The sequence below is a fragment of the Schistocerca gregaria genome, chromosome 1, assembly GCF_023897955.1.
Source record: "Schistocerca gregaria isolate iqSchGreg1 chromosome 1, iqSchGreg1.2, whole genome shotgun sequence".
NCBI classification, from domain to species: domain Eukaryota; kingdom Metazoa; phylum Arthropoda; class Insecta; order Orthoptera; family Acrididae; genus Schistocerca; species Schistocerca gregaria.
In genome coordinates, this window is record NC_064920.1 from 676,237,985 (window position 1) to 676,265,141 (window position 27,157).

At 39.1% G+C, this 27,157-nt stretch overlaps 1 protein-coding gene across 3 annotated transcripts in view; it reads left to right on the plus strand.

Moving 5' to 3' along the window:
- Positions 1-27,157, plus strand: part of LOC126363070 (choline transporter-like protein 4) — a 243,910-nt gene that overhangs the window by 210,291 nt on the left and 6,462 nt on the right. For all 3 annotated transcript variants that reach the window (XM_050007935.1, XM_050007936.1, XM_050007937.1), the window contains one exon: positions 20,909-21,116. In XM_050007935.1, the coding sequence (XP_049863892.1) occupies positions 20,909-21,116 (208 nt within the window). The remainder of the gene's footprint in view (positions 1-20,908; positions 21,117-27,157) is intronic.

The window sequence follows — 27,157 nt, forward strand, 5'->3', positions numbered from 1 at the left end:
GATAGATGAATGATGATGACTGCACCAATGGGACAATAATGGCACTTCTCCAGGCCACACAGGAGGAGCATGACCCACAGTGATTGCTGATTTGTTGCCTCTTATGTGTAAGGATCAATTGTATTGTCATTCAGATGCCCTAGGCTCCATATATCTCCCATGATGAAACACATTCTCAATTTTTGTAATGCTGCTAGTTGCTGGCCAAGTGGTCATACTAGTGTACTGATACTGGCCATGATGACTAATTGCTGTGACATCTGGTTATTGAAATTCGCATGCTCAGGGCAGCTATGGCGGCCATTGTCACTACATTCATTCCCTCTTTGAAGAACTCAGACCCAAATTCCATGCTGCTGCCAAGCTTTATAATTGTCTGGATGATGACTGTTTAATTCCCACGATGTACTATAACAGTATTTTGCATTATCAGTGTATGTCCTTGCCATTGCAAACAAGCATGTTCACATGGTAGTTGCATCATGTATTTGCATTCACCTTATTTGCACTGCTCAGTCTTATGTTCAGCAATGACATTGTCACATTGACCCTGTTTGGTCTGTTCAGACTATTGTTCATCAATGACATTGTCACAAAGTTCGTGCTTGTTTCCACTTTTTAAATGATCCACGTACTACTTGGTATAGCACTTACCTATATTGCCTCGTAGAGTCTCAAGATAAAGTTAATTTATAAAACATTGTCAGTCTGTTTAATCCACTCATCTATTTTGCAGTAGTGTTAGCACCAACTTACAGGGATATGGTTTGGGGTTCTGGGAGGTTTTTTTACAATTGTGAAATTTCTGCACTATAATACTCCCGTTTCTTCTATATGAAATTACAGAAGCTGTACACATAAACTTTAAAACTGTATTTACCTTCATCAACAATCTCTAACCATCAATGTATTTGTCTTATTCCCCGAATTATATATCATCTTATTAACTGATTACATCTTATCATGACATCATAAAATCCATTGACAGGTTGTGCAAAATTATACCAATGTGCTACAATGTAGTGGTGTATAGCCTTTTGATTTACCCTAGTAGTAATCATAAATAAGCTGACTACATTAATTCTATGTATATAAATTGATCTGTTTAAATATATTTAAATTTAATAATTAATAGATTAATGTTGAGAAGAATGAGTAGAAAAGTAAGTAGTATTGGTAGGGATCGAATCCTGGTCTACTTACCAATCTATTTTATTGCCTTTCTTGGTGGGCCCACTTGCCCACAGTAGAGTCATTACAGCAGTGCTTTAAAAATCCTCCATACTCTATGCTTGTGCAATATGCTTCATGCCATCAGTAATCTGTGGAAAATTATTGACTTGAAATTAAATATTTGTTCAGAACATCAACTGCCCTACCTAAAACCATCTTGATATTTACCTAAATTAGTCTCCAGTGTTGTCTTTACTCTGTTTAGTTCAATCTTGGAAAATATGTTTATGCAACTGGTTGCAAATAAATTCCTCTGTTTTCCTCAACATCTTGTTTTGTTGTCTTTCTTGTGGAGTGAATGTAGCAGGGCCATCTTCCACTCACCAGAGAGAGGGTTTTTTTTCAGATTTTCTCAAAGATTAATTTGAACTCAGTTTTCATTTTTAGTAGAAACCCTTTCAAAAGTTCTGCTGTAATAGTCTTCTCTTCCAGCTTTATAAGCTTTTAATAACTTTATCAATTCATTTGGTAGTTGGGGGTCAATCTGTTTCTAGATTTTCATAGGTGTTTTAATATTTGAGGTTTTGGACTGGTTCTGGACAATGAAGAAGCTGATCAAAATATTTTGCAAGTATTTTGAAATTTTTAGAGTTACTTAAGCCAGTTAAGTGAGCCTCGGCTGATGCCCCTCTGTTGTTGGGTTTACACTTGAAATACATCTACATAACTCTTTAAATCTCACTTTCTCCTCCAAACATTAACTGAAAAGCGGGTTTCTTTAGCGGATCATGTACTGGAAAACTTTCATACTAAATTTCCTTGTATGCTCACTTGTTTTACCATCATCTAGCTTATAGTCTTTTGACTTAAAAGGGCAATAATTGCGACTAAATTGACTATATTATTTTTATGTATAAAAACTGAACTGTTATGTTTAAATTTTATAATGAATAGTTTAGCATTGTGTGTGTGGGGAGGGGGGAGGGGGGGGGGAGATGTCAGTATTGGTGGGAATGAAACCTGGGTCCACAAATTACAATTCTGTACTTTATATCACTCAACCAAAGCAGAGTCACACAGATGGGGCTTTAAAAATAACTCATACTTTATGCTTGCACAGTACACTACATACAATTTCAAAGAAAATTACTTTTCTGGTGCTGTGAGCAATGTAGCACTCATATTGCTGGAAGGGATGATGTTACATCAAAGCATACACAGTAGAAGACACTTCCCAGAGTTGATCATAGCATGGATAACTGTTATTTCAGCACTCAACACTGGTTTCTAGTTCTTGTGGAGACAGTACTACAATACACATTTTCGTCCATTTTATTTTCTTATTAGCATGCATTCGAAGAGAAATGGCAATTTTAGTGCAAGCTACAGCTCATATTTGAAGAAAAGTGGCACGATTTTAGTGCTATTTCTGTCTTGCATTTGAAGTGAAATGACATAATTTTAGTGCAATGTTTGCAGTGTGCTGTAGCATGTTAGCACATGATAACTGCCCACCACTGGTAAAATTTGTTACTTAAAGTAAAAGGGCATGACTTCAACCAGTAAGACATAAAAATAAACTATTTACAAAAAGGGTCCATGATAGAAATACTACAGTTTTGCAGTATTGATTATAACACTTGGAGAACTATTACCCAAATCTCAGATTACCTCTCTTCCCAGAGAGAGAGTCAGTGTACTGTGGTCCATAAGATCTGGGATGTCACTGATGAATTTGATTAGCTACATACACTTTACCAGATTCAACCCATCGTACCTTATTTTGACACCATTTCACAACAAGCCATAGACACTCTTGCAGCTCCAACCTGTGCTACATTATTTCAGCGCCTATTAGACAACTACCACTTTCTCATCATACCATTTTTTTCCCCTTTAAACTTGCTAAGTTCTTCTGTTATGACTGTCTTGATCTATTGCCCATAATTCCCTTCTCTGGATCTGAGATTTACCTCAGGCAGATTCTTTTCATCATGCCAGCTGAAATTAAGAGACCAAGTGCATCAGAGCAGTGGTGTCATGGGATTAACACATCATGCATTCGTCACCATACTGCACTGTTTCTAATCAGATGTTACATGATGAAAACACAAAAATTCTTACCATAAGACACTGTTCCAAATGTGCAGTACCTACTGAAGCTCTGGTCTATTTTTATTCCTTCAGCACTGTATCATGGCTTCCACATACCTAAATAGAGAAAAGAATCACAGACAGAAACAGAAGGATTGTGGTGCATGAATGGAAAAGTGGAAAGGAAATCTGGATGAAACTCAAGTACTCTGTGGACATCAGACAACATATATACTAGAGCACATCTCTGGAGGATTATTACATTTATAGCTTGCATGACAACACCTACACTCATCTACTATTTACACTTGCCTACTACCTCCCCAACATGCACAATCCTTCATTCCTGACATATTGCACATGTTGTATTTCTACACAGAAAAGAAAAATCGGGAATGTAGAACATATGGCACCCATCATGAAGGCTTTGAATACGTTGGTAGTAATTCCACCATTCCTGCTTTTGCCACAAAATGCAGCAGCATCAACAGTGCAGGGTAGTGTCAATCTCACTGTAGGATGGATTGGATTTGACTTAATGGGTGCTTAATAGGGAGTTAGCAGTGTTCACTGTAGTATGGGGCTAACAAGGCTACTATTATTATTATCACAAAACTGCAGTCACTACTCAGTAAATGTTCACATACAATACCATAATAAAAAATACTACCTGCTTACAACCTATAAATTAAACTGTTCTCACAATACCCACCAGATTTGCTCTTTTGTGGATGATGTGGCATGGTGAGTGGCTTGCTGCATCCAGTGGATGCATTGAAGCAAACAGCACTCATTAATGAGTTGTCCAGTATGCATGCAGCCCTTGGTAATTTCCAAGAATGATTGTCTACCCAAATTATACATATCGAACGTGTGATAATAAATCGATCATGCAACTCTGGTGGCGGGCATTATAAGTCTGTTTATGGTGGTCACTACTGCAATGAGAAAAGAAGATTGTTACAAAAATACTTGTAATTGCAAAGGAGATGACTTACCTTACGCGTCGTTGGTGTTGTCGTCATGTAGAAGTCCATGTGATGTGCACGCTATGGGAAGCATTCCCTTTTTGCTGTAACCTGGGTAAACTCTGCCAATATCACACAAAAATATGAGTAGAGTGTCACATGTGTTAACTTTTCCTTTCAAATGCAAGTTGTGGAAATGGAAGTACTGAAACAAGTATAGTTCATCTCTTTGTCATGGATGCTCTTCTCTTTTAATGGAAGACTTCACAGATTTCCATAGCCACTCGATGTTCTGTGTGTGTGCACACTGGGGTCATCCAGAGACAAGAACTCCACAGAGTGGTTGACAAACTCATGGTTGAATCCTTCTGCTTTGAGTGTCTTGTAGGACTGAAACCCGTCTGTAATGAGTTAACTAAAGTGACCTTGTCTCTGGACAATATTCTGTCAACGAAACACTTCCCGGACTCTCGTTCAAATATGATTGATTTCACTCTTTGAAGGTCGTCCTCTCTGGTTCTTCCTTCTTGCTATGTGAGATTTATTCACTTCCACATCTTTACACAGTCCACAAATTGGTACACTGTCGATGTAAATCTTGAAACTTTCCTGGCGATATGTTGACATGTACAAAATCAGGTATCTGCCAGTTGCTTGTGTCGCCCACTGGACTCCTCCCTGGGCAGTCCGCGCCCGCCAGGTCACTCCCTCGTCAGTCCGCACCTGTTAGGCCGCTCCTGCTGCTGTCTGCACCCACTAGACTGCTCCCTGTGCCGTCCGCGCCCTCCCGGCCGCTCCCTCACTGGTCCGTGCCCGCCCAGCTGCTCCTTCGCTGTTCAGTGCCCGCCCGGCCGCTCCCTCGCTGGTCCGTGCCCGCTAGGCCGCTCCCGCTGCATTGTGAGCCCATTGGACTGCCCCCTGGGCAACAGACTGGAGTCGACATTCCACCAGATAAGATTCCAGAACATAGTCCAGAGCAACATGGAATTGGAACAGAGAACCAGGGAGATGTCACGATGGCGGGAGATGATCAAAATAGGAGCGGACCACAAAAGGAGCGGCTTGACGGGTGCGGACCGCCGAGGGAGCGGCCCGGCGAGCGGGTACTGCCCAGGGAACAGTCCAGCGGGCTCGCAATGCAGCGGGAGCGGCCTAGCGGGCGCGGACCAGTGAGGGAGCGGCCAGGCGGGCACGGACAGTGGCCGGGCAGGTGCGGACCAGCGAGGGAGCGGCCGGGTGGGCGCGGACGGCACAGGGAGCAGTCTAGTGGGTGCGGACCGCAGCAGGAGTGGGCTAACGGGCACAGTCCAATGAGGGAATGACAGAAAACAGATAAAAATGATGGTCACAAGTAATTGATCATAACACCCGCCACCAGAGCCGCATTATCAATTTATGTTCGCTCACTTGATATGTATCGTTTGGAATCCGCAGCTTCAGTAGGCAATCATTCTTGGAAATTACCCAGCCCTTTTCCAGCAAACATAAATCACCTCATTTTTGGATGCTCAGCTGCTACTATTGCTCATGCTGTCAGGCCTGTCTGCTAATTGGTTGCAACCTAGACAAACTTTTTAGTGGAGAATTATCTACCTCTCTTCTGTGACTTGTGTTAGCTCTTTTTGTTCCTGTAGCCCTGTTTGCTGCTATTGTTGGTTTCAAATTTTTCTGACTATTTATTCTTGGTGTAGTCTTATTGTCACAATGCATTTCTCATTCTTAATAATATTCAAATTAAATTAATATTTTCTGTAGTGTTTTCTGTAGTGCTTGCAATTAGTTTCTTTATTTATTCATGATCCAGCAGTCTCTCATTTATAGGAATTGTATAATGTTTATCACTTGGCTTTCATCCCCACTATTGTTAACTTCTTATTGTGATTTGCTTGTTCTCATACAAATACAATCAGGCTCAGCATGCTGTTTATTTCATTCACTGGCCTCCTTGTGAATACAGTAAACCTTCGTTTATATGTTTTTCAACAGACTACAGAAAAAATGTAATAGTGTGAAAAATGTATGTATGAAATACAGCATCATACTGTCAAATTAATTGGTAAACACAAATGAAAAATCCAGTATTTAAAAAGGTTCATTCTACAAAATGTTATATAGGCTTAGTAGGCACCGCACTTAACAAAGTTATAAAGAAACGTGTAAACCTCTAGACAGAAGAAAACGTCATTTTGAAAAAAAAAAAAAGTCCATAATTTTTGCTTGTTTTTTCTTTGACGCAGCAATAGCGTACACTGTACCTTCAAAATGGGATAACTCAGTCATTATTTTGTCAGAAACATTGCGGTGCATCACAAATTGTTTAAATATTTTTAACGCATTTACTGCATAGTTAAACATCACAGAGGAATGCTGAGGCTCTTCTGTATCATCCTCATCGTCAGTTTCTTCCTTGTCCAGGTCCCGTGATGCACATAGAACTATCTCAGTGATAGTCATGAGTTCTGTAGTGACGAGGTTTACATCAATGTTCACATAATCCTCAAATAATGCGTGCTCTTAAAGTCGATTCCATTCTTCATCATTAGGTGGAATATCATCAGTATGATCATTGACTTCATTTCCAAATCCAGCTTTTAGGAAACAGTTCTGAATGGTATCATCTGAAACTTTGTGCCACGAGGCTGCAATGTAGTGCATTGACTATTAGAAGAAACACATTCATTAATAATTTCTTGAAGTGTTCTTTGGCTCTGGTAGCACAACATGAAATAAATGGCAAGTAAAAATCTTACCTGTAAAATGTTTATTTTTGTTTCCTCCATTTTTTCAATGTTTACACACCTGATGGGATGCTGCAGGAGCCTTTTGCAATAATGTAACTTGAAATTATATATTACTCCAAGGTCAAGTGGCTGGAACTCACTCATGCAGTTCGCTGGAAAGAATTCCCCAGTCACATTTCTCAAATAGGAAGTAAGGGGAGGATGTGCTGCACATACCTGCCTACGAACAATAAAACCTTCTGGCCCGCTGCACCAGTTTTTGCATCGACACTTTGAAGGCAGCTTTTGAAAACTTTTGTCTTAATCCATGATTTCTTGTTACTAGTGTATTTTGTGGGAAACATGACAATGTTCTTAAAACAATGGGGCTTGCAAAATTTGCTATGGGAGCTGCAGGTTGAGGATGTAAAGTTGCATAATAATCCCTTTGGGAATGGATGAGAGTACATTTCATTATGTGCTCAAGAAATTGGCTCCTCATATTATGAAGATGAACACTCTCCTCAGAAATGATGCAACTGCAAAAGACAGACTTGCCGTAATACTGTGATTTCTAGCTACTCTAGTTTACGGTACCAGTATAGTGCTCTAATGCTGCAGTGCACATTGACTAAAATAATACCAGAAATGTTTGAAGCTATTTATAACACACTGAAGGAAGAATATGTGAAGGTAAATAAATTTTACATATACTGCAGTCATAAAAAGATTTTATTTGCACAGAAGTTGTAGATTTTCTCCTTTGTATTCTTGGGGGTATATCCTGGCCAAACTTCACAGCTAATAGCATCCACAATTTCTTTTTAGCTCTCACTTTTTATTCTGTTTTTGTATTCAGTATGTCATAACATTCACAGTGCTTCATCTGCCTTGAATTTTCCATCAATTTCGTTATATACACTCCTGGAAATGGAAAAAAGAACACATTGACACCGGTGTGTCAGACCCAACATACTTGCTCCGGACACTGCAAGAGGGCTGTACAAGCAATGATCACACGCACGGCACAGCGGACACACCAGGAACCGCGGTGTTGGCCGTCGAATGGCGCTAGCTGCGCAGTATTTGTGCACCGCCGCCGTCAGTGTCAGCCAGTTTGCCGTGGCATACGGAGTTCCACCGCAGTCTTTAACACTGGTAGCATGCCGCGACAGCGTGGACGTGAACCGTATGTGCAGTTGACGGACTTTGAGCGAGGGCGTATAGTGGGCATGCGGGAGGCCGGGTGGACGTACCGCCGAATTGCTCAACACGTGGGGCGTGAGGTCTCCACAGTACATCGATGTTGTCGCCAGTGGTCGGCGGAAGGTGCACGTGCTTGTCGACCTGGGACCGGACCGCAGCGACGCACGGATTCACGCCAAGACCGTAGGATCCTACACAGCGCCATAGGGGACCGCACCTCCACTTCCCAGCAAATTAGGGACACTGTTGCTCCTGGGGTATCGGCGAGGACCATTCGCAACCGTCTCCATGAAGCTGGGCTACGGTCCCGCACACTGTTAGGCCGTCTTCCGCTCACGCCCCAACATCGTGCAGCCCGCCTCCAGTGGTGTTGCGACAGGCGTGAATGGAGGGACAAATGGAGACGTGTCGTCTTCAGCGATGAGAGTCGCTTCTGCCTTGGTGCCAATGATGGTCGTATGCGTGTTTGGCGCCGTGCAGGTGAGCGCCACAATCAGGACTGCATACGACCGAGGCACACAGGGCCAACACCCGGCATCATGGTGTGGGGAGCGATCTCCTACACTGGCCGTACACCTCTGGTGATCGTCGAGGGGACACTGAATAGTGCACGGTACATCCAAACCGTCATCGAACCCATCGTTCTACCATTCCTAGACCGGCAAGGGAACTTGCTGTTCCAACAGGACAATGCACGTCCGCATGTATCCCGTGCCACCCAACGTGCTCTAGAAGGTGTAAGTCAACTACCCTGGCCAGCAAGATCTCCGGATCTGTCCCCCATTAACCATGTTTGGGACTGGATGAAGCGTCATCTCACGCGGTCTGCACGTCCAGCACGAACGCTGGTCCAACTGAGGCGCCAGGTGGAAATGGCATGGCTAGCCGTTCCACAGGACTACATCGAGCATCTCTACGATCGTCTCCATGGGAGAATAGCAGCCTGCATTGCTGCGACAGGTGGATATACACTGTACTAGTGCCGACATTGTGCATGCTCTGTTGCCTGTGTCTATGTGCCTGTGGTTCTGTCAGTGTGATCATGTGATGTATCTGACCCCAGGAATGTGTCAATAAAGTTTCCCCTTCCTGGGATAATGAATTCACGGTGTTCTTATTTCAATTTCCAGGAGTGTATGCAACGCACCATGTAAGTTTGGGAGTCATATTGATAAACATTGTGTGTCAGACAGCTGGAGCAATGCTAGTGCTCCAAGCTGCTGATTTATCCATGCAGTAAACTTAAGATGAAAACTTCCTTTGATCAAATCTAAGGTGAGGCACTAGATCTGATCAAAGAAAATTTGACCAATGCCTAACTTTGACAAAGTTCCCTATCACACTATAAAATTTTATTATAGTCTAATATCAGCCTTACCAATCCACTTCCAGGCAACCCACTCTGAAACATGCATCATAACTTGTGCACACTGGATATTTTGCCAGAACACGAAAAAAAAAAAAAAAAAAAAGAAGGAAAAAAAGTATAAGTGGGAAAAACTTATAAGTGATAAACTTATAAATGAAGTTTTAGTGTAACCTCTTTATCTAAAATCTAATGCCCGCTTCTCTTTTCAGTGGTTAAAGAATCCTTTTTTCGGTTATCTTAATTTCCCTTCTCTCTCCTTTCATTCTTTTAATGTACATCAACCACATCTGCTGCTTATACCTGTGTGATATGTTCTTCCAAAATCTTCTGGATGGTCACCACTTATGAGTGTAGTGTTTTCAGGACATGTTCATTTCCTCTTTATACTAATTAATAATGCATTTTTCTTATCTTCTGTTGTTAGTTGTCAGAGCCTTTCTATACATGGATCCTTAGCAGCCAGATGCCACACTGCTGCTTGATTAACACAAGGCTTGTAACCTGTCTTTTGCTGGCAAGCTATAATCACATTCCGATTCCCCCCTTCCCAGTGCTTCTAAAATATATTATCAATATACAATATCAATATCAATTATCTAATCAAAATAACTAAATACTTATTAATTACTATTTTTGTTGTAAAATACCTATGCATCCAACAATATTGTGAAAAGGACAGATTGTTACTCACCATAAAGCTGACATGTTGAGCTTTCAGCGAGAGCCTTCTGTGGAAAAGAAAACATATGTACATTCACACAAGCAAGCTTTTCTTACACACACATGACCACCATTCTGGCAGCTCTGGCCAGAATATTGTATTTATACAGATCTCTCTTGCACACTGGCTGTTGCAGATAGTGGCCATATGTGCACGAGGTGTGTTTGCTTGTGTGAATGTATTTGTGTTTTCTCCTCTGAAGAAGGCAATGGCTGATAGCTCAATATGTAAGTCTTTTCATTGTGCCTGTCTGCAACTCAATGTGTCATTTTTTCAGTGAGCAGTGATCTATACATTTCATAATATTGTTGCCATTCCAACCTGCACTTTCTGCTGTATGATTATACCTATAAATTCTGGAGATTTTGGCAAGCTCTAACACTTATGACACATTTTATTATATCCTATGCTGTACCATAAAACTATGATATCCTTCGGAACATTATCAACTTAGTATCTCACAGCTGTCCAAGGGAACTCGCTCAGCTTTGTGTTTACTCACTTCATAGCAGAATGAAGCCAAGCATGGCCATGACACGATAAGAGTCACACTGAACCCACATTAGTGACTTCATTGTCTCCTGTTTTTTACAGATCACTCTGAATATTGTTTTTTACATTTTTTTCCAAGATTTTCAGCCCCCCCCCCCCCCCCCCCCTAAGCAATCAGTACCTGATCTTCACAAAAATTCTTACACATTTGGCTCAAGTTTCCTGGAAATTCTCTGGAAATTTGTGGTAAGGACTATGGGACCAAACTGCGGAGGCTTACGCAATACTTAATCCAACTCTTAAACTAACTCACGCTAAGGACAACACACACACCCACGCACAAGGGAGGACTCAAACCTCCAATGGGGGGGGGGGGGGGGGGGACCACACAAACCATGACAAGATGCCTAAGACCACACAGCTACCCCGCATGGCCAAGTTTTCTGCTCCATGGCTGTAAAGGTAATACGCTAAGCTGCAGACAGACACAATTAAAAGACACAAATTAGCTTTTAGCCACAGCCTTTGTTGGAAAAAGAGAAACACAAACAAGGAAGCAAACCTCATGCACATGACTGCCAATCAGTTTTAATTAATATTTTCAGTTACAGATATTTACATTTGTGAATATTTGTGAGTGAAGATACTGTTTAGTATTCTTTCTTAATATTCAGTGCAGTTTTGTCTGGAATTATGAATGATGGATAAAATAAAAATATTTTTCCCTTTAGCTACTGGACTCTGCCTTGCCCATGATTGGTGCATCATAGCAAAACTGTTCTTTGCCACTTGTGTTTATCTACTTATCTTTAGAATTCCTAGTGGTGATCTGCTCCGAATCCTCTACATGTTTGATAGGTTCTTCCTTCTGTACTACTAATCAGATCTATTGTCTGCCCCCGGTAGCTGAATGGTCAGCGCAACAGACTGTCAATCCTAAGGGCCTGGGTTCGATTCCCAGCTGGGTCGGACATTTTCTCCACGCTGGGACTGGGTGTTGTGTTGTCCTAATCATCATCATTTCATCCCCACCAATGTGCAAGTCGCTGAAGTGGCGTCATATTGAAAGACTTGCACCAGGCGAGCGGTCTACCCGACGGGAGGCCCTCATCACTCGACATTTCATTTCATTTCATCAGATCTATTTTCCTTCAACAAGTAAGAAAATTAACAAAAATTTGTGAACATTGTAATGCTAAAGATAACACATTATTGAAATTGGCTTCATAGTACAGCTTAGGTACATGACAATAAACAAATGATTAGGACTGCAAAATTGAGAATGATCTCTGGCACTGAGCAGCATGTTGTTATGTCCATATGTGCTGTGGTCAGAGCCTTTAAGTGGTGTTGCAGGGAAACAAAGGAGGCTGAATACATTCCAGAGGAATCATATATCACACAGTTTTCAAGCAACACTATAAAACAAGGGTAGTTGCTTGAAGACTGTGAGAGAAAATTGTTGACCAACCACTTTCCAGACATTTTTGACGCGTAACATAACAAGTGAAAGTGCAGACCATGGAAGAAGTAGTAATGGTACTTTTTGTTCCTCTCAATACATGTATGGCTGTTGTCCTCCTAAATCATGGTATGTGAAATTTGCTGAAGGAGAGGTAGTACCCAGTTCCTTGATGCAATGGTTGCTGGTTCAGTGCCTCTCTGTACATAGGATTGGATAGCACATGTTTTATCAGTGACACCCCAATTCATCACACTTTCTGGTTGTCTGTGATGCTGGCTGATGATACTGGATGTCGTATTGCAGTCACCCAGTAAAGGGCCATGCTGTAGCATTTTTTGCTTGCTATTGTGGGTTCACTTTAAGTACAGCACTTGGACAAAAATATGGGAACACCATGAGAAATGCACACGTGAATGTAAATCCAGATGCTAGCCAAGCCTGCATGTTATGCTGTTGTATTTGTCCATGAATGGTACTTGTGCAATATCTTCAATATGTTGCAAGTGTCAGTTGCTGTAGACAGTGTTCTTTGTAGTTGAGTGCTTTATGTCAGAACTAAGTGAACTTGAATATGGACAGATTGTTGGTACTCATATGGTGGATGCTTCTGTAACCAAGGTAGCTGAAGTATTTGGTGTTTCAAGAGACACTGTATCGAAGATTTGTTCCACATATAGAGAGAGTAGAAAAACATCATCCACTAAGTCACAACATGGAAGAAAGTATGTGTTGAGTGTTCATGGTAGAAGGTCATTGGTAGGATTATGACAAAAAATAAGAGGATTACAGCTGCAAATGTCACTGTAGAACTGAATATCACACTCACAAACCATAACAGCACCGAAAAGAAATGAAGGAGGCTCCATAACCAGAGAATTGTGGGGTGAATTGGAATTCCAGGACCATTCATCAGTGATGCATATGCCCTTAACAGGAAAACATGGTGCCAAACCCATAAAACGTGGCCTATGGAGCAATGGAAGAAAGTTATTTGGTCAAATGAGTCCTTTTTCAGACTGTATCCAGCTTATGATTGAGTTTGCATCCCAAGAGTTAAACATGGTGGCCATTTGGTGATGTTTTGAGCAGCCATATCATGGTATTCCATCCGTATTGTGGTTACTCTGTGAGGTCTCTTTAGTACCAAGGCTGATCAGATCCATACCATGGTACAATGCTTATTTCCCCAATAGTTATGATGTGGTCCAAGAGAAGATCCCCGTTCACACAGCTCACATCAGCCAGGGTTGGTTTTGTGATCAAAAGGATGAATTGTCACATCTTTCCTGGATGTCACTGACACCAGATCACTACATTATTGAGCTTTTGTGGTCTACTTTGGAGAAGAAAGTGTGTGATCGCTATCCAGCTCCATCATTGTTACCCAAACGTGCCACTATTTTGCTGGAATAATGGTATAAGATTCCCCTGAAAACCAAGCAGGACCTATATTTATCCATTCAAAAATGACTGGACGATGTTTTGAATATCAACAGGTTTCCTAAACCATATTAGACATGATAAGGTATTATGTTTCTGGTGTTTTTGTCTAACTCCTGCACAAGCCAGGCTGTGCTAATTTCATCTACTTCAAACTTGTTGGGAATGGTCTTTTCAACAGCCACAGTGGGAATAAACTATAGGGAAACTCCACCTTATTATATTTTCCTTAGAACTGCTAATGACTGCATGCAGCATTTTCAGTAACTTCCATATGAGCCAAGCTTGGTTGAGCCCTAGTGGTAAAGATTCTGTTAATGAAACAAAATTGAGGTATCCCCCCACCCTCCCACAGTGCTACTCAAAACTCAGCATGTAGTCTAAAATTATTCCCAAACCCTGTGGTGTATGACAGTGCTCTGGGTTGATGCCTTTCTGTTTTATCCATGCTGAGTCTTCAAAAAATCTGTGGATATAATTGATTTAAGAAAAGTTGAAAGAGGATGCACTCACCATTTTTTTAATCTTTATTTTTTTTTGCTATAGCCAGTTTTGGGCTATTTTTAAATGACTAGGTTTGTTTTAGCATAGTCTCAGTCAGCATCAGCAAATCGTCTGCTCCTATATTGGACAAGAATATTTAAGTTGTGAGCACAAATGAAGTGGCAACCACAACTTAAATACTCTAGGGTTCCCCACACAAGTGTTTTATAAGCATTCACCTTTGCAAATTGACCACATTTCTGGAGTATTTTACCAATGAAATGTATTCTATCAGCTGCCTGCTCTATGTATAATTTAGGTGACTTGATCATTCTTATTCATATCCCCACAAATTGCTACACTCATTTAATTGTATGAGATTACTGAGTCCAGTTGTGACTCACTGGTACTGTAGTCCTAGGCTGCTACAGTTTTGCATTTTGTGCAGTGAAGAATGTTACATTTCTGAACATTTAAAGCAACTTACCAGTTTTCTCACATTTTAAATTCATATAAAATTAGACTGGACCTTTTTGCAACTTTCTCTATAGCACTTTATTATAAACAATTGCATCATCTGCAAAAAAATCTAAGGTGAGATGACTTCAAAAATCTGAAATAATTATTGTTATGTCAGCTTTAAAATTTCTGTTTGCTGACTTATCCATCCAGGATCACCTGATAGTGATATATGAGATGTGTTCAAAAATTCCAGAACTTTGTCTACAGAATTTTTCCGCACTTACCTTTTACTTATTGTGCATGGTCTTCTTTAAAATATTTTCCTCCACAACTGATACACCACTCTCAGTGCCGTTGTGATTTCCATAAGCAGTCTTCATACACCTCTTGCTGGATTGCACAAAGCTCTGTCTGCAAATTTTCTTTTATCTTATCTTTCATTGCAAATCTTTGTCCTTTCAATGGGGTTTTCAACTTCGGAAATAAAAAAAAAAAGCCCACAGGGACCAAGTCTAGAGTATACGGAGGATGCGGCAGCACAGTGATTTCATTTTTTCTGCTATAGTCACACAACAACAGGGACAAATATGTGGCTGTATTATCATTGCAGACAAGCCATGAATTGTTTCACAACATTTCAGGCCGTTTCCTTGCCACATTTTCTTGCAGGTGTCACAACATGTCCCAATAGTACCACTGATTAACATATTGTCCCTCTGGCACAAATTCATGATGAAGTAGTCCTTCTAAGTCAAAGGAAACTTTCAGCATGGCTTTGATATTTGACCTGACCTGATGAGTTTTTTGATTTTGGAGAACTTTTCCTGACCCTTTGTGAAGTCTGAACCTTGGTCTCCACATCATAACCACAGACCCACATCTTATGACCAGTTATTATTCTCTTAAAGAATATCTCATTCTCATTTGCATGATCCAAAAGCTATTCACAGATTGTGAGGTTAAGGTCATTCTAGTTCTGACTCATGAGCCATGGAACGAACTTGGTGGCAGCATGGTGCATTCCAAGATACTGTGTTAGAATTTCATGACATGGTCCAACTGAAATATTACATTCCCTGCAATCTGTCACGCAGTCAGTCTTCAATTGGTGCACACAATTTAGTTGATGTTCCTGACATGAATGTCGCCAGTAGATGTTGAAGGGCATGGTGAACAAGGGTCATCTTTAACTTCTGCCCAGCTATTTTTAAGCTGTGTGAACCATTTGTAACACCGAATACATCTTAGGCTTCCTGCATCATTTCATGTGGCTCTATAAAGGTTTTCTTGAGTTTCATGCAAAATTAAACGCAGATGCATTGCTCCTCTAACTCTGCCATTCCAAAATTTGCAAACTATGTAACATAACATTCTACTCAATACAGCACTGAACAGTTACTAACAGACATACAACAATGAAACTTGTGGCAGTTTCACATTAAACACAGGCGTGTGCAGGAATGCCAACCACATTTGGTTCCAATACACCAGTGGTGTAAAAATTATAAATGTTCCAGAAATTTTTGAACAGGCCTCATATGATTTGACATCATAATACAATGAAAATATATACCCCAAATATATAGACACATAGAACATAACTATAATGGTGTTTATAAGATGACAGGACAGATGGCTGGCTGTGTCCATGCTGAAGGAACCATCCAAACATTTCTTTAAATAAATTGGAAAAATTGCCAAAAAAACAAAATGAGGATAGTGTGAATATGATATCAATACCTTAAAAACTATGCTGCCCTATTCACCTGATCCCTCTTGCACACAATAATTTGTTGTATAAAAAAAAATTGTACTGCTTCCTCACATCTTCCAAATATTTTGCTAAACCTAATTGCAAATTTGGTAATGATCAGTTCCAACAAGCAATAGGCAACTTACAGGGATGCACTGCAGTCCTCTGGGTTAGAGCCAATTCTAGGGTCTAAACCAAAGCTCAGACAGTTCTATGACAATGCTGGTTGCAAATTTTTTCCAACACTGTCAGATGGAGAACTGTAAGGCTCCCCTGAATACATCTGGAGTGCACTACACAAAGAATTTTATTACTCAGCTAGCAGAGTGTGTGTGGCATGCACATAGTGTTTTCTTAAGGATAGAGGAACCCCTCCTAAGGGCCAATGGTGAAATGCCTGCTGAAATCAAATACAGATCAGCCACATTACTCTTAGATGAGAACTTTCAGCCTTGCAGACCAGAAAAATAAAATGTTAATGTGTTGATAGTAAACTGCAGTATCATCTGTGGTGAGATCTCAGAGATAGTCTCAGTTATTAAAGGTAGTAATACCACATAGTACCAGTATTAGGAACAGTAAGTTGGCTGAAACCAGCAGTGAACAACAGCAAAATACTAAATCCAGATTGTAAGTTGTATTGCAAGGATGGCCTGGGTGCCAGTAATGGTGTCATACATTTATTGTTATAATGAACTCTATAGTGTCTGGCGACTTTATTACAGAATTTCAAATGTGAAGTAGTCTTGGTAAATGAAAATTTGGGCAAAACATGACAGTCATGTGCATTTATAGACCATGGGAATTACGGGCAGTACTGAGAGAGGACTTCAGAGACAGCTTGAAGAATACCAAGAAAGTTTCCTGATCATGCAATTGTAACGAGGAGAGACTTCAACTTGCCAGCTTGCTTTAGAATGGGACAGCCATGCAATTGAAACTAGTGCCAGAGAAAGGGATTTGGGTTAATGTTCTGAATGTCTTGTCTAAAACTTACTTCAGGCAGTTAAGAGAAGAATTTACATGTTGAGTACAATGTCCCAGCTGTCCCTATTGATAGACCCAAACTTTTTGAATCAATTAACGTCATGGGGAGAATCAATGCTAATAAGGCTGTGAAAGCATCACTTACTATGGTTGTTATAAGAAATGTTTAAAAAGGAAAGAAAATACTTTTGGTTAGAACAAGTTACAGAATACAAATTGCTTAATATCTAAGCAGTCAACATCAAATGTTCAAGATGTGGAGCACAAATGTGTACAACTCAAAAGCCTTGTATAAAATACCATGGATAAGTATGTGATGAGCATAGTTTTGAAGGATGGAAAGATCGATCATGGTACAATAGCCATGTTAGAAAGTTTCTGTGATAGTAAACGGAGCTTCATCTCTGATTTAAGCCAAATCCCAGCTCAGTAGATGATCAAAAGCTGAATGAAGCCAAAATGAATATGAGGAGAGTGTGGCATGAAGCATTCACTGAATTTGAAAGTAAAAGGAGGAATGGTTGCAGTAAATGAGCTTAAAAATGATTTATTTAGAGAGTCAGGATGAATTTTGCACCTATGGAGATACAACATAGTTGGATTAAAAAAACTAGCAATGTATTACAGGGTGGTTACAATTAAGCTTCCATTATATTAGACAGTGTAGATGTAAACTATTTACCATATTGATACCAAATTTTATAGGAATGATGTTCAGAAAGTGCGCTGCAGGAATTGCATTGTTGAGAGTATTAGTGTTGTGACTTGCTGTTGGGTGCCAGTACTGGTAAGGCAACGTTGGGTTGAAATACAAGCATCAATATGTATTACATATTGCCCTTTGTATTAAAAAACGTTGCCTTTGGACTACTAGGGCCCACCATCTGACAAGTTTTGTCACCCTCCACCAGGTTTTGTGTGGGCCGTAGTGCTCCAGTCAGTCCATTTAGCCAAGACCATTGGACCCCATCATGCAGCTCACATGCTATGCAGCTGAGGCAGCGGGTTCCATTGCCCATGCAGCACCATGTGGAGGTGGGGCCTTGTGGAGAGCTTTTGTCCTCTTTCTTTGTGTAAATGATGGCTGTATTACACTTATAAAAAAACTATCATGTATCATACTGGAAATAGCAAACTATAAAAGGATTTTTTATTTAAGAAGACCAGTAAAAAGGGATAGGTTAGATTGAGTAGTAGAGGTCCCTTTTCACCTGCATTGACCAGGGACTAGGTCTCGGAATTTGATCTCGAGCTCGGCACCACTGTTCAGTGCCTCCCAAGGTTACTTAACTAAGATATGTTGATATGATAGTCTACTTAATTCTAGGTTAGTGTTTTACAGGTTTACCATGATACCTGGTACAATAACTGGTCACATTAAGTCATAGGTTCTACATCATGTCTGTATACTGTATGATAAAGGATTACAAACAGCTGCTACTCTCAGTAAGGATGATAAGTTTAGTTGTAGACAAGCACATCAAAACGTTACAACCCCTCCAAAAGTTGCATTCATTCACTCACCTAACCCCCACATCATCCTAGTCCATCCTTATTCCACTCTCGGTCATTGTCATATGGTCACTCATTTTTCATGGGGGGCCATCTCAAGTAGCGAAAGTTTCATTGTTTCATTGCATATTAGAATACCAGAAAATAAGAAATGGCAAAGAGATAGGAAGCAGGAAGTGGTGATCCTAATATAAAAAAGCTGAACAATGACAGGATTTGAATAGGTGCTGGTAGAAGGGTGTATGCAACAAGTCCTACAAGAAAGTAATCACAGAGATGGGTTGTGTGGTTAGGAAATTGGTTGTCAAGAATAATGTGGTCTGACAGAGATCTGACAGAGATATTCTGAAAGTTGAGAGAGTGAGAAAAATCTTCTGTGATTAGTGGGGGGGGGGGGGGGGGGGGGGGGGGGGTATTGTGAGTATGGTAGGCCTCAGTTTGGTACATAACTTCTAATAATGATAGCTTATTGAAGGACTTAAGTATTTTTCCCCTTAGAAAAAGATCAATGTGTAAACTATATGCAGCAAATCATTTATATGCTTGTGGAGCAAGTGAGTTGGTAGGAAATGTGGCAAAGTTTTGTTTTTGATGCATAAACCTGAGCTATGAACATCCATTACAATTTTGAATAAATTTTTGATGTACTTAGTAGGTCCTTCATTAAGGGCAAGAACAGGAATATATCTTGTAAAGCACCATATTGTATCATGTGTCTTTCACAGTTCAATTTTTCTGCTCTGGTAAAGACTGTTAATATGATCCTCTATTTTCTGTAATTAAATTAAAAATCCATCAGCGCAAAAGGTAAACTCATTAATGCCTTGATTTAGCTTCCATCCATAAAGAAATTTTATGATGCTCATAACCAATGGCCTGGGAAGGGCACATAAAGTACTAAATTGAAATGTTACCTGTGGTGCTCTGTGAGAATGTAATTTGTGACATCATGGATGGCTTTCTTCACAGAGAATCATGTTTATATATGCGAAACTGAGACCTTCCCTCAGGTGTGATTTATTACAATTATCTATACTTCTGCTGCATTCAGGTAGATGACACTTGTAGCAAGTTATGGGAAAAGATAAGGTCACATGTAGTAAACCAAGTAGTGCCATCTTCCATATGTAGTGCTACAGAGAAAATCAGACTTACCTATACCTCTTTTTCACAGCATTAAAACTTACTCAAAGAGGCAATCAACTCTAAGACAATCAAACTAAACTTCATTCCAAGTAGGAGTCATCAGTAGTGCCTCATATTAATCAAGAATTGCATCACCTGTTCTGATACAAAATGTAATATGATGAACGATCAACATTTAGTGGAGTCACTGTCATTAGTATTACAATTTTTTGGTTCACAGTGATTTCAAGAGGCATTATTTGTCCAAAGCATTTTGATGTCTGCTAGGTCTAGGGACATATGAGATAAAGAGAAACACAACAGAGAGTATCTGAAAATCACTTCTAGAATTTCTATTCTTCTAGCAAAAAGTCTTGTTCAACTCTGCTTTCTCTTCGTAGTACATGCATCAGCACCATGATCACAATTTTCCAACTCGTATTTCCCAAGTGAGTGTAGCAGTGTACTCCTTTTCAAATATTGCGTTCTCCATTCATGAGATTACTATACCTTTTCCATTCCAGATGTAATGCTTTTTTGAGAGTTGCCTTGGTCCCTGTCATCACAGGGAAGCACAGCAAAGGTACATTAACATATGTATAAATTTTTTGATTATCCATTTAATATAATGAGTATTTTGTTGCCATGATAACTTCAAATGCACTCCACATTTGTCCTTAATGATGTCTTAGTTCTACATCAGTTATTACTGAGGATACAGAAACCTTCACTTCTGCTAGCAGCAGTTTTATGATATTTATAGACTGATGTTTAAAGAATGGGATGTGGTAAGGACTGGTAATTTAAATGTTTTGTTATGAATATTCGTGTCCAACTTCTGCCAAAAATAACTTTTATTACACATCTTTTCTGTGATCTGTAGCTTTTATGCACAACGGTATCTAGATGTCTGATTATATGAAATCTCATTGTTACAGGTTACTGATTTCCTACTGTTCTTGGGAAAACTGGCAGTAACAGCTGGAATGTTGGCACTATCATTTTATGTGTTCGTTGACCGAAGGCAAGATTCTGATGAATACAATCTTGTACCTGTTTTTCTTGTTGGCGTAGGCACATATTTCATAGCACATGTGTGTTTTGGAGTTTACAGTATGGCTGTTGACACATTATTCCTTTGCTTTCGTAAGTACTCTTATTTGCTTTTATCCATGAAGATGTTTAGTTTAAAATTTATGAATTAAATAGGGTCGTCTGCTTACTGTTTTAACTGCATTTGTTACACTATGATATGTGACAGAAAAGTATACTGAATATGAGTATTGTGGTGTTTTCTGTGCTTGATGTCAATAAAAAATTATATTCTGAAGCCCCATTCAATGGATTTCATTTATAACAAATGATTAATTAAACTATAAGGTGTACAACATCACTTCTGCCGTTTTTTCCCTAACGTTTGAGGCTGTAATGAAACATGTATCATTCAAACTATTTTCCATCGCTGGCCACTACTTTCTCCCATCTTTCAGGCAGTGTATGAATCCCGCATGAATCGATCCAGTTTTGACTTCTTCATGAGATCGGAAGTGTTGGTCAGCCAGTCCATACGCCATTGATCTAAACAGGTGATAGTCAGAGGGAGCAATGTCTGGAGAATATGGTGGGTGGGATAGGACTTCCCATTTTAACGTTTCCAAATATGTTTTAACCTCTTTTGCAACATGGGGTCGAGTGTTGTCGTGCTGCAAAATCAGTTTATCTTGCCTCTCACTGTATTTTAGCCATTTGGCTTTTAATGCTCTGCTCAAATCCATTAATTGTGTTTGATAACAAGCACCTGTGATTGTTTCACTTCATTTTAACACCTCATAGTACACTATGTCGAGCTGGTCCCACCAAATGCAGAGCATAATCTTGGAACTGTGAATATTCGGTTTGGCTGTCGATGTGGAAGCATGGCCGGGATATCCCCATGATTTTTTGCTTTTATGGTTATCATAATGAACCCATTTTTGGTCCCCGGACACAATGCAATGCAGAAATCCCTTCTGTTTTTGCCTCTCCCACAAACGCCGTTCAACGTCTCTTGGTTTCAGCTCACACAGGTTCCAAGTTCCTTCTTTCTGAATCATGCCCGTAGCCTTGAGACGTTTTGAAATGGCCTACTGTGTCACTCCCAATAATCATGCCCATTCTTCTTGAGTTTGACGTGAGTCTTCAACTCAGCAATGTCTCCAATTCTGCGTCTTCGAAAACATTCTGTCTTCCACCACTATGCCAGTCTACGACATTAAAATACGTTAAAATCACCATTCTTGAAGCATTGAAACCACTCACCACACATTTTTTCAATAATCTACAGTTTCATCTACAGTCTCATCTACAGTTTTCTTCATATTGAAACAAAACAGTAACACCTCCTGCAAATGATGAGAATTAGGCTCGTAAACTAACATATTTGATCAACAACAACGTTATGTTGCAGAGACAAATCAACTAATATTTGAATGAGGTTATGTTGACCGAAGTCCAAGCTAACTGCCTGACATATGCGATCTATTTCTTTCGACCGCCACTTACTATTGTCGCCACCTATCGGCAAATGGCGGAAGCCAAGTTGTACACCTTGTAGCTGCAGTCCATTCCACGAATATGTTCCCAAGGTTCACCTGAGCTATGCACCATGTTTGACACACCAACTAATAAATCAAAATAAGTCATCATATAATTATATTTATTACTACCATAGTATACAATACAAATCACAGTAACATTAACCACTGGCCATGTTTTCCCTTTGTTGCCAACCTGCTTTTTGAAGTCATTGACAAAAATAATCTATTGGTGGTCTTGGTGACTGCTTAAAAATAACCTTACACTGAACCACCTTTTCGTGACTCCAAAAAATCTGTATAAAAACGTGTCTCTCCCCACCAGTTTAAAGGATGTGAGATGACAAAAATGAAATATAAATACGTATGTTCCTAAATCCTAGAATTAATCTGCCTGAGAGCTAACGTTACTTTAATTTATATTAGTTTTGAATCAGAATAGTTTTTCCCATGTTATTAAATTACTTTTAATTTCTATGAATGTGGTAGCAACCACAATTGAGTTAACTTTTCTTCCCACAACCTGATCTTCCATTTTAGCACAAATAAATAAGTAAATGTAATTTTTATTGAATTTAAGATGATTTTGAATGGACATGGAAAATGCTTCAACTTAAAGGAATTTTTCCACCAATTCCAAAACTGCCCTTACATTTTCTGCACCTATAATATTTCTGATGTTATGGAGAACTTAATATTGTAATTAATGTCTTATGCATTTGTGTTGCAATTGGACTGGTTGGTGGAGAAAGGAACTAGGTCACCTTTTCTTACTTTTTAGGAGAGACAAGAAACAATCTTATTGTTAAACTATTTGACAAATTGCACTGAAATTTTTGACATTTGTTGGATGCTTATCATACATACCGGGTATAAAAATAATTTTCATGTGTTCTAAGAAATATCTTCTGAAAAAAAATTGAAGGTTTAGAACATAGTTTCTTATTCCAGTTAACAAGGGAATTTAGCACTCTTCATGAGTATAACACATTCAAAATTACACATTTCTGGTCTAAAACTCAAAGTTATTGATGAACCAATGAAAGATTATCTTCAACTGAACATGAAAACTACTACTTCATAGAATTCAACATTCTGAATAGTTCATAATTTATCATATTGAGTTATCACTTATAGTCGGCTGTTTCAATATCTCCTCATAAAAAATCTCAGTGTCTTCTCCATCCATAAACTTAACCAGTTCCTGAATGTCTTCAATTTTCTTTTATTGTTCCTAACCTTTTTTTCCATCATGTGGCCTTTGCAACCCAATTTGAAATGAAGCAAGTTTAGTTTTTCCCAAATTAAAGGAGTGACTGGCACAGCTGTGTATGAAAGGGTAGGTAGTCATGACTCCCGATTTCATTGCTTCACAACAAAATTCTCTGAAAACTGCCACAGAAAAATTTGGTTTTTGTTGGTTTGTAATGATGAAGCCAACATGTGTCAAAGTCTATTATGTCTTCACTTTCCACCATAATGACCGTAACTTCATAAATACTGTTTGCTATGATTTCCACATACTCTTTAAGGGTGTTCACTCTGACACATTTCCCTATTTATCTCTTCGGTATTCCAAACACATGGCCACAAGGAAGAAAAGAGTGTCTTTAGGAAATATGAGGTTTTTATTTATTTTTTTATTTTTTTTTTTTTTCACTGTGTCGTCCTTACTACAGTATTATTTTTATTTTGACCAGGTGCTCTGTCTGAGAACAGGCATACTTCTGTAACATTCTTTGGTACTTAGTTTTCTATGTAGTGGTACAGGAATGAACAGACCTCATTCGCTACCTTTTTCCACTTCACCTTCATGATACAAGACACCATGGGATGCCTGGACTTTATCTCATAAACGCAGAAACAGTTAACCTACAGCTGACGTAAATACAATGTTTCCTGCACTAGGATGTTTGGGGGAGGCAAGTTTTTCATGAAGTTGAAAGCTAGTGCAACAATGTTTTCGCTGCTCATACATTCTTGCTCAGTTATTTCAATGAATTTATAAAAGTCCTGCTCCACCACTTGTGAATGTCCAAATCAAGTTGTACAGCTCTTTTACTACTGTCAGAGATATGTGGACTTTTTAACTAGGACTGAAGTTCCTCACATTTGCTACATACATCAATTTGGGGATGATCAAAAGGAAAAGTGTAACTTTCACAAAAATGTTTCCTATAGAAGTTGTATTTCACATTTACTTCTGAAGTTGTATTTCATATTTACTTCTGGATAATTCATAAGGAATATTTTGTGCACAGTTTTCAGATCCAAGTGGGCATTTCCTTCCCAGCATAGTGAGTTTTTTTTGAATGGGAAATATGTGATATGGGTATCTATGAAATTTATTACATTTTCCGAAATTTTGATTATGCATGAATTTGTTCCATGCTTGTCCTTTGGAATTTGACCTTTAACTAGTAACTGACAAATACAAAAAACAGGTTTCTGTAATACAGCATGAAGAGTGAGAAAAGCACGTTTGCAGACATGAACTCTTCTTCCACAGACAATGGCATGGTAAACAAAGGAATGTTGATTCTTGATGCTATCAATGTCACTGACAACTTTTACTCATCTCCTTTTCATAATGACCCCTGCCACAATTAACTCTTGTTAACTGTTGTTAACTGACTATTTTTTTCCACATTTAAAAAGTTTGAAAGTATCTCAGTGCAATAATCCTCAGTGATACATTGGAAACATTCCATTCAGCATCTGGAATTTATTAAGTAATCACAAAGCATGTAGCACATGCTATGAAATTTATGTTACACTGAAATTGCTGAATGCGTAGTTGTCAGTACTGATGCATTACATGCAATCAGCACCGATAGATATTTCAGAAACTGCTCTGCCACTGTAGTCATTACATGGCAATCCATGAACTCTAGCCTCCTCGATTCTCTTCCTCTTCTACTCACTTTCATTCGTTTCCATTTGGGAGATATTTTGATAGATGGCATTCAATAACTTACAACAAAAATAATCAACAATAACCATAACACATCACAAAGTTGGTGCCAAGTTAGTGTTTTCTTACACTTTCTGCACCTGTGTGCCACAAGCCAATGCCATCTAGTTTGAATGTGGCGTAGTACAAGCTCACTGACAGTACAGTCTGATGGTGGGACATGTCATGTGGCAGTGAAAGGAACTAAGTCACTGACTTGTTTCCTTCCTCCTCAGTATGTAACGAATCGACCTCATGTTATTCTCACAGGAAGAAGCCAAACATAGTTCGTTTCATGACAGTAAGGTGTGTCTTAGTCTGTTCAATACATTTATGTAAAAAAGTGAAAATCTCCCAAAAGTGACTTAGTTCCTTTCTCCACCAACTGGTTTAATTGTATTTATAAAACAATGACTCTTTGTTCTCCATCATTAGCTGAAAGAACATAACTTTTGAAAATAATCATTTAATTGAATTTCAATATTGCATTGTAACTTCTTTCATTAACAGATGGCACAATTTTGGAATTTGCCAAATGAGCAGATACACCATGAAACCTGCTGTCCTGTTACAATGTTTAGTTGTTATAGTTCCTCAGTTTTTAGTATGGTAGCAAAATATGTGCAGATGAAGGTAACTCTTTAAACATTCAAAATATGTATTTCTTACAGGAATCCTAAAATACAGTTTCAGAATCATCATGTGGTATCTGTGTAATCCCCAATAAATCAACAGTGTTATCCTATTGTTACAAATATGACTAATGAACAAAAAATAGAATTATATACTATCAATTTGGCTTAGGGTCAAACACTCTGTTGCTAAGTGTTGCACTCAACTTTACTACGATATTTGTGAGACAGAAAGTGAAAAAAATGTCATGTTGAAAATTTTGGATTTTGAGTTATTGTAATTTTTTCCTTTTGCATTAAATTCTCAACAATTTGAAAATAAATAAACAAATAGATTTCTATCTCCAAATGTCAGTGAGTTACGACCAGTTGAGTATTGGTAACGGAAAGTAGTTGTTTTGAGGTAATATGTTTCATGGTTTATCATTGTTTAATTTGATATATAGGAAAAACTATAGCTGAATATGGACTGGGGAAAAGGAATGAAAGAGGAATCCACCTGTAGAATTTTGCACAGAGCGTAATTTAATCATGGCTAACACTTGGTTTAAGAATCACGAAAGAAGGTTGTATGCATGGAAGAGATGCCAGAAGGGAGGATTGGGTTAAACCTCTCGTTGACATCGAGCTCACTAGAGATGGAGCACTAGCTCGGACTGTGTCAATGATGGGGAAGGAAATTGGCTGTGCCCTTTCAAAGGAACCATTCTGGCATTTGCCTGGAGCGATTTAGGGGAATCTTGGAAAACTTAAATCTGGGTAGCTGGATGCGGTTTGGAACTGTCATCCTCCCGAATGCCAGTCCAGTGTGCTAACCACTGTGTCACCTCGCTCAGTGACATCAGAAGGTTCCAGATTGACTATATAATGGTAAGACAGAGAGTTTGGAACCAGATTTTAAATTGTAACACATTTCCAGGGCCAGAGGTGGATTCTAACCATAATCTATTGGTTATGAACTGTAGATTAAAACTAAAGAAATTGCAAAAAGATAGAAAATAAAAGTGATGAGACCTATATAAGTTGAAA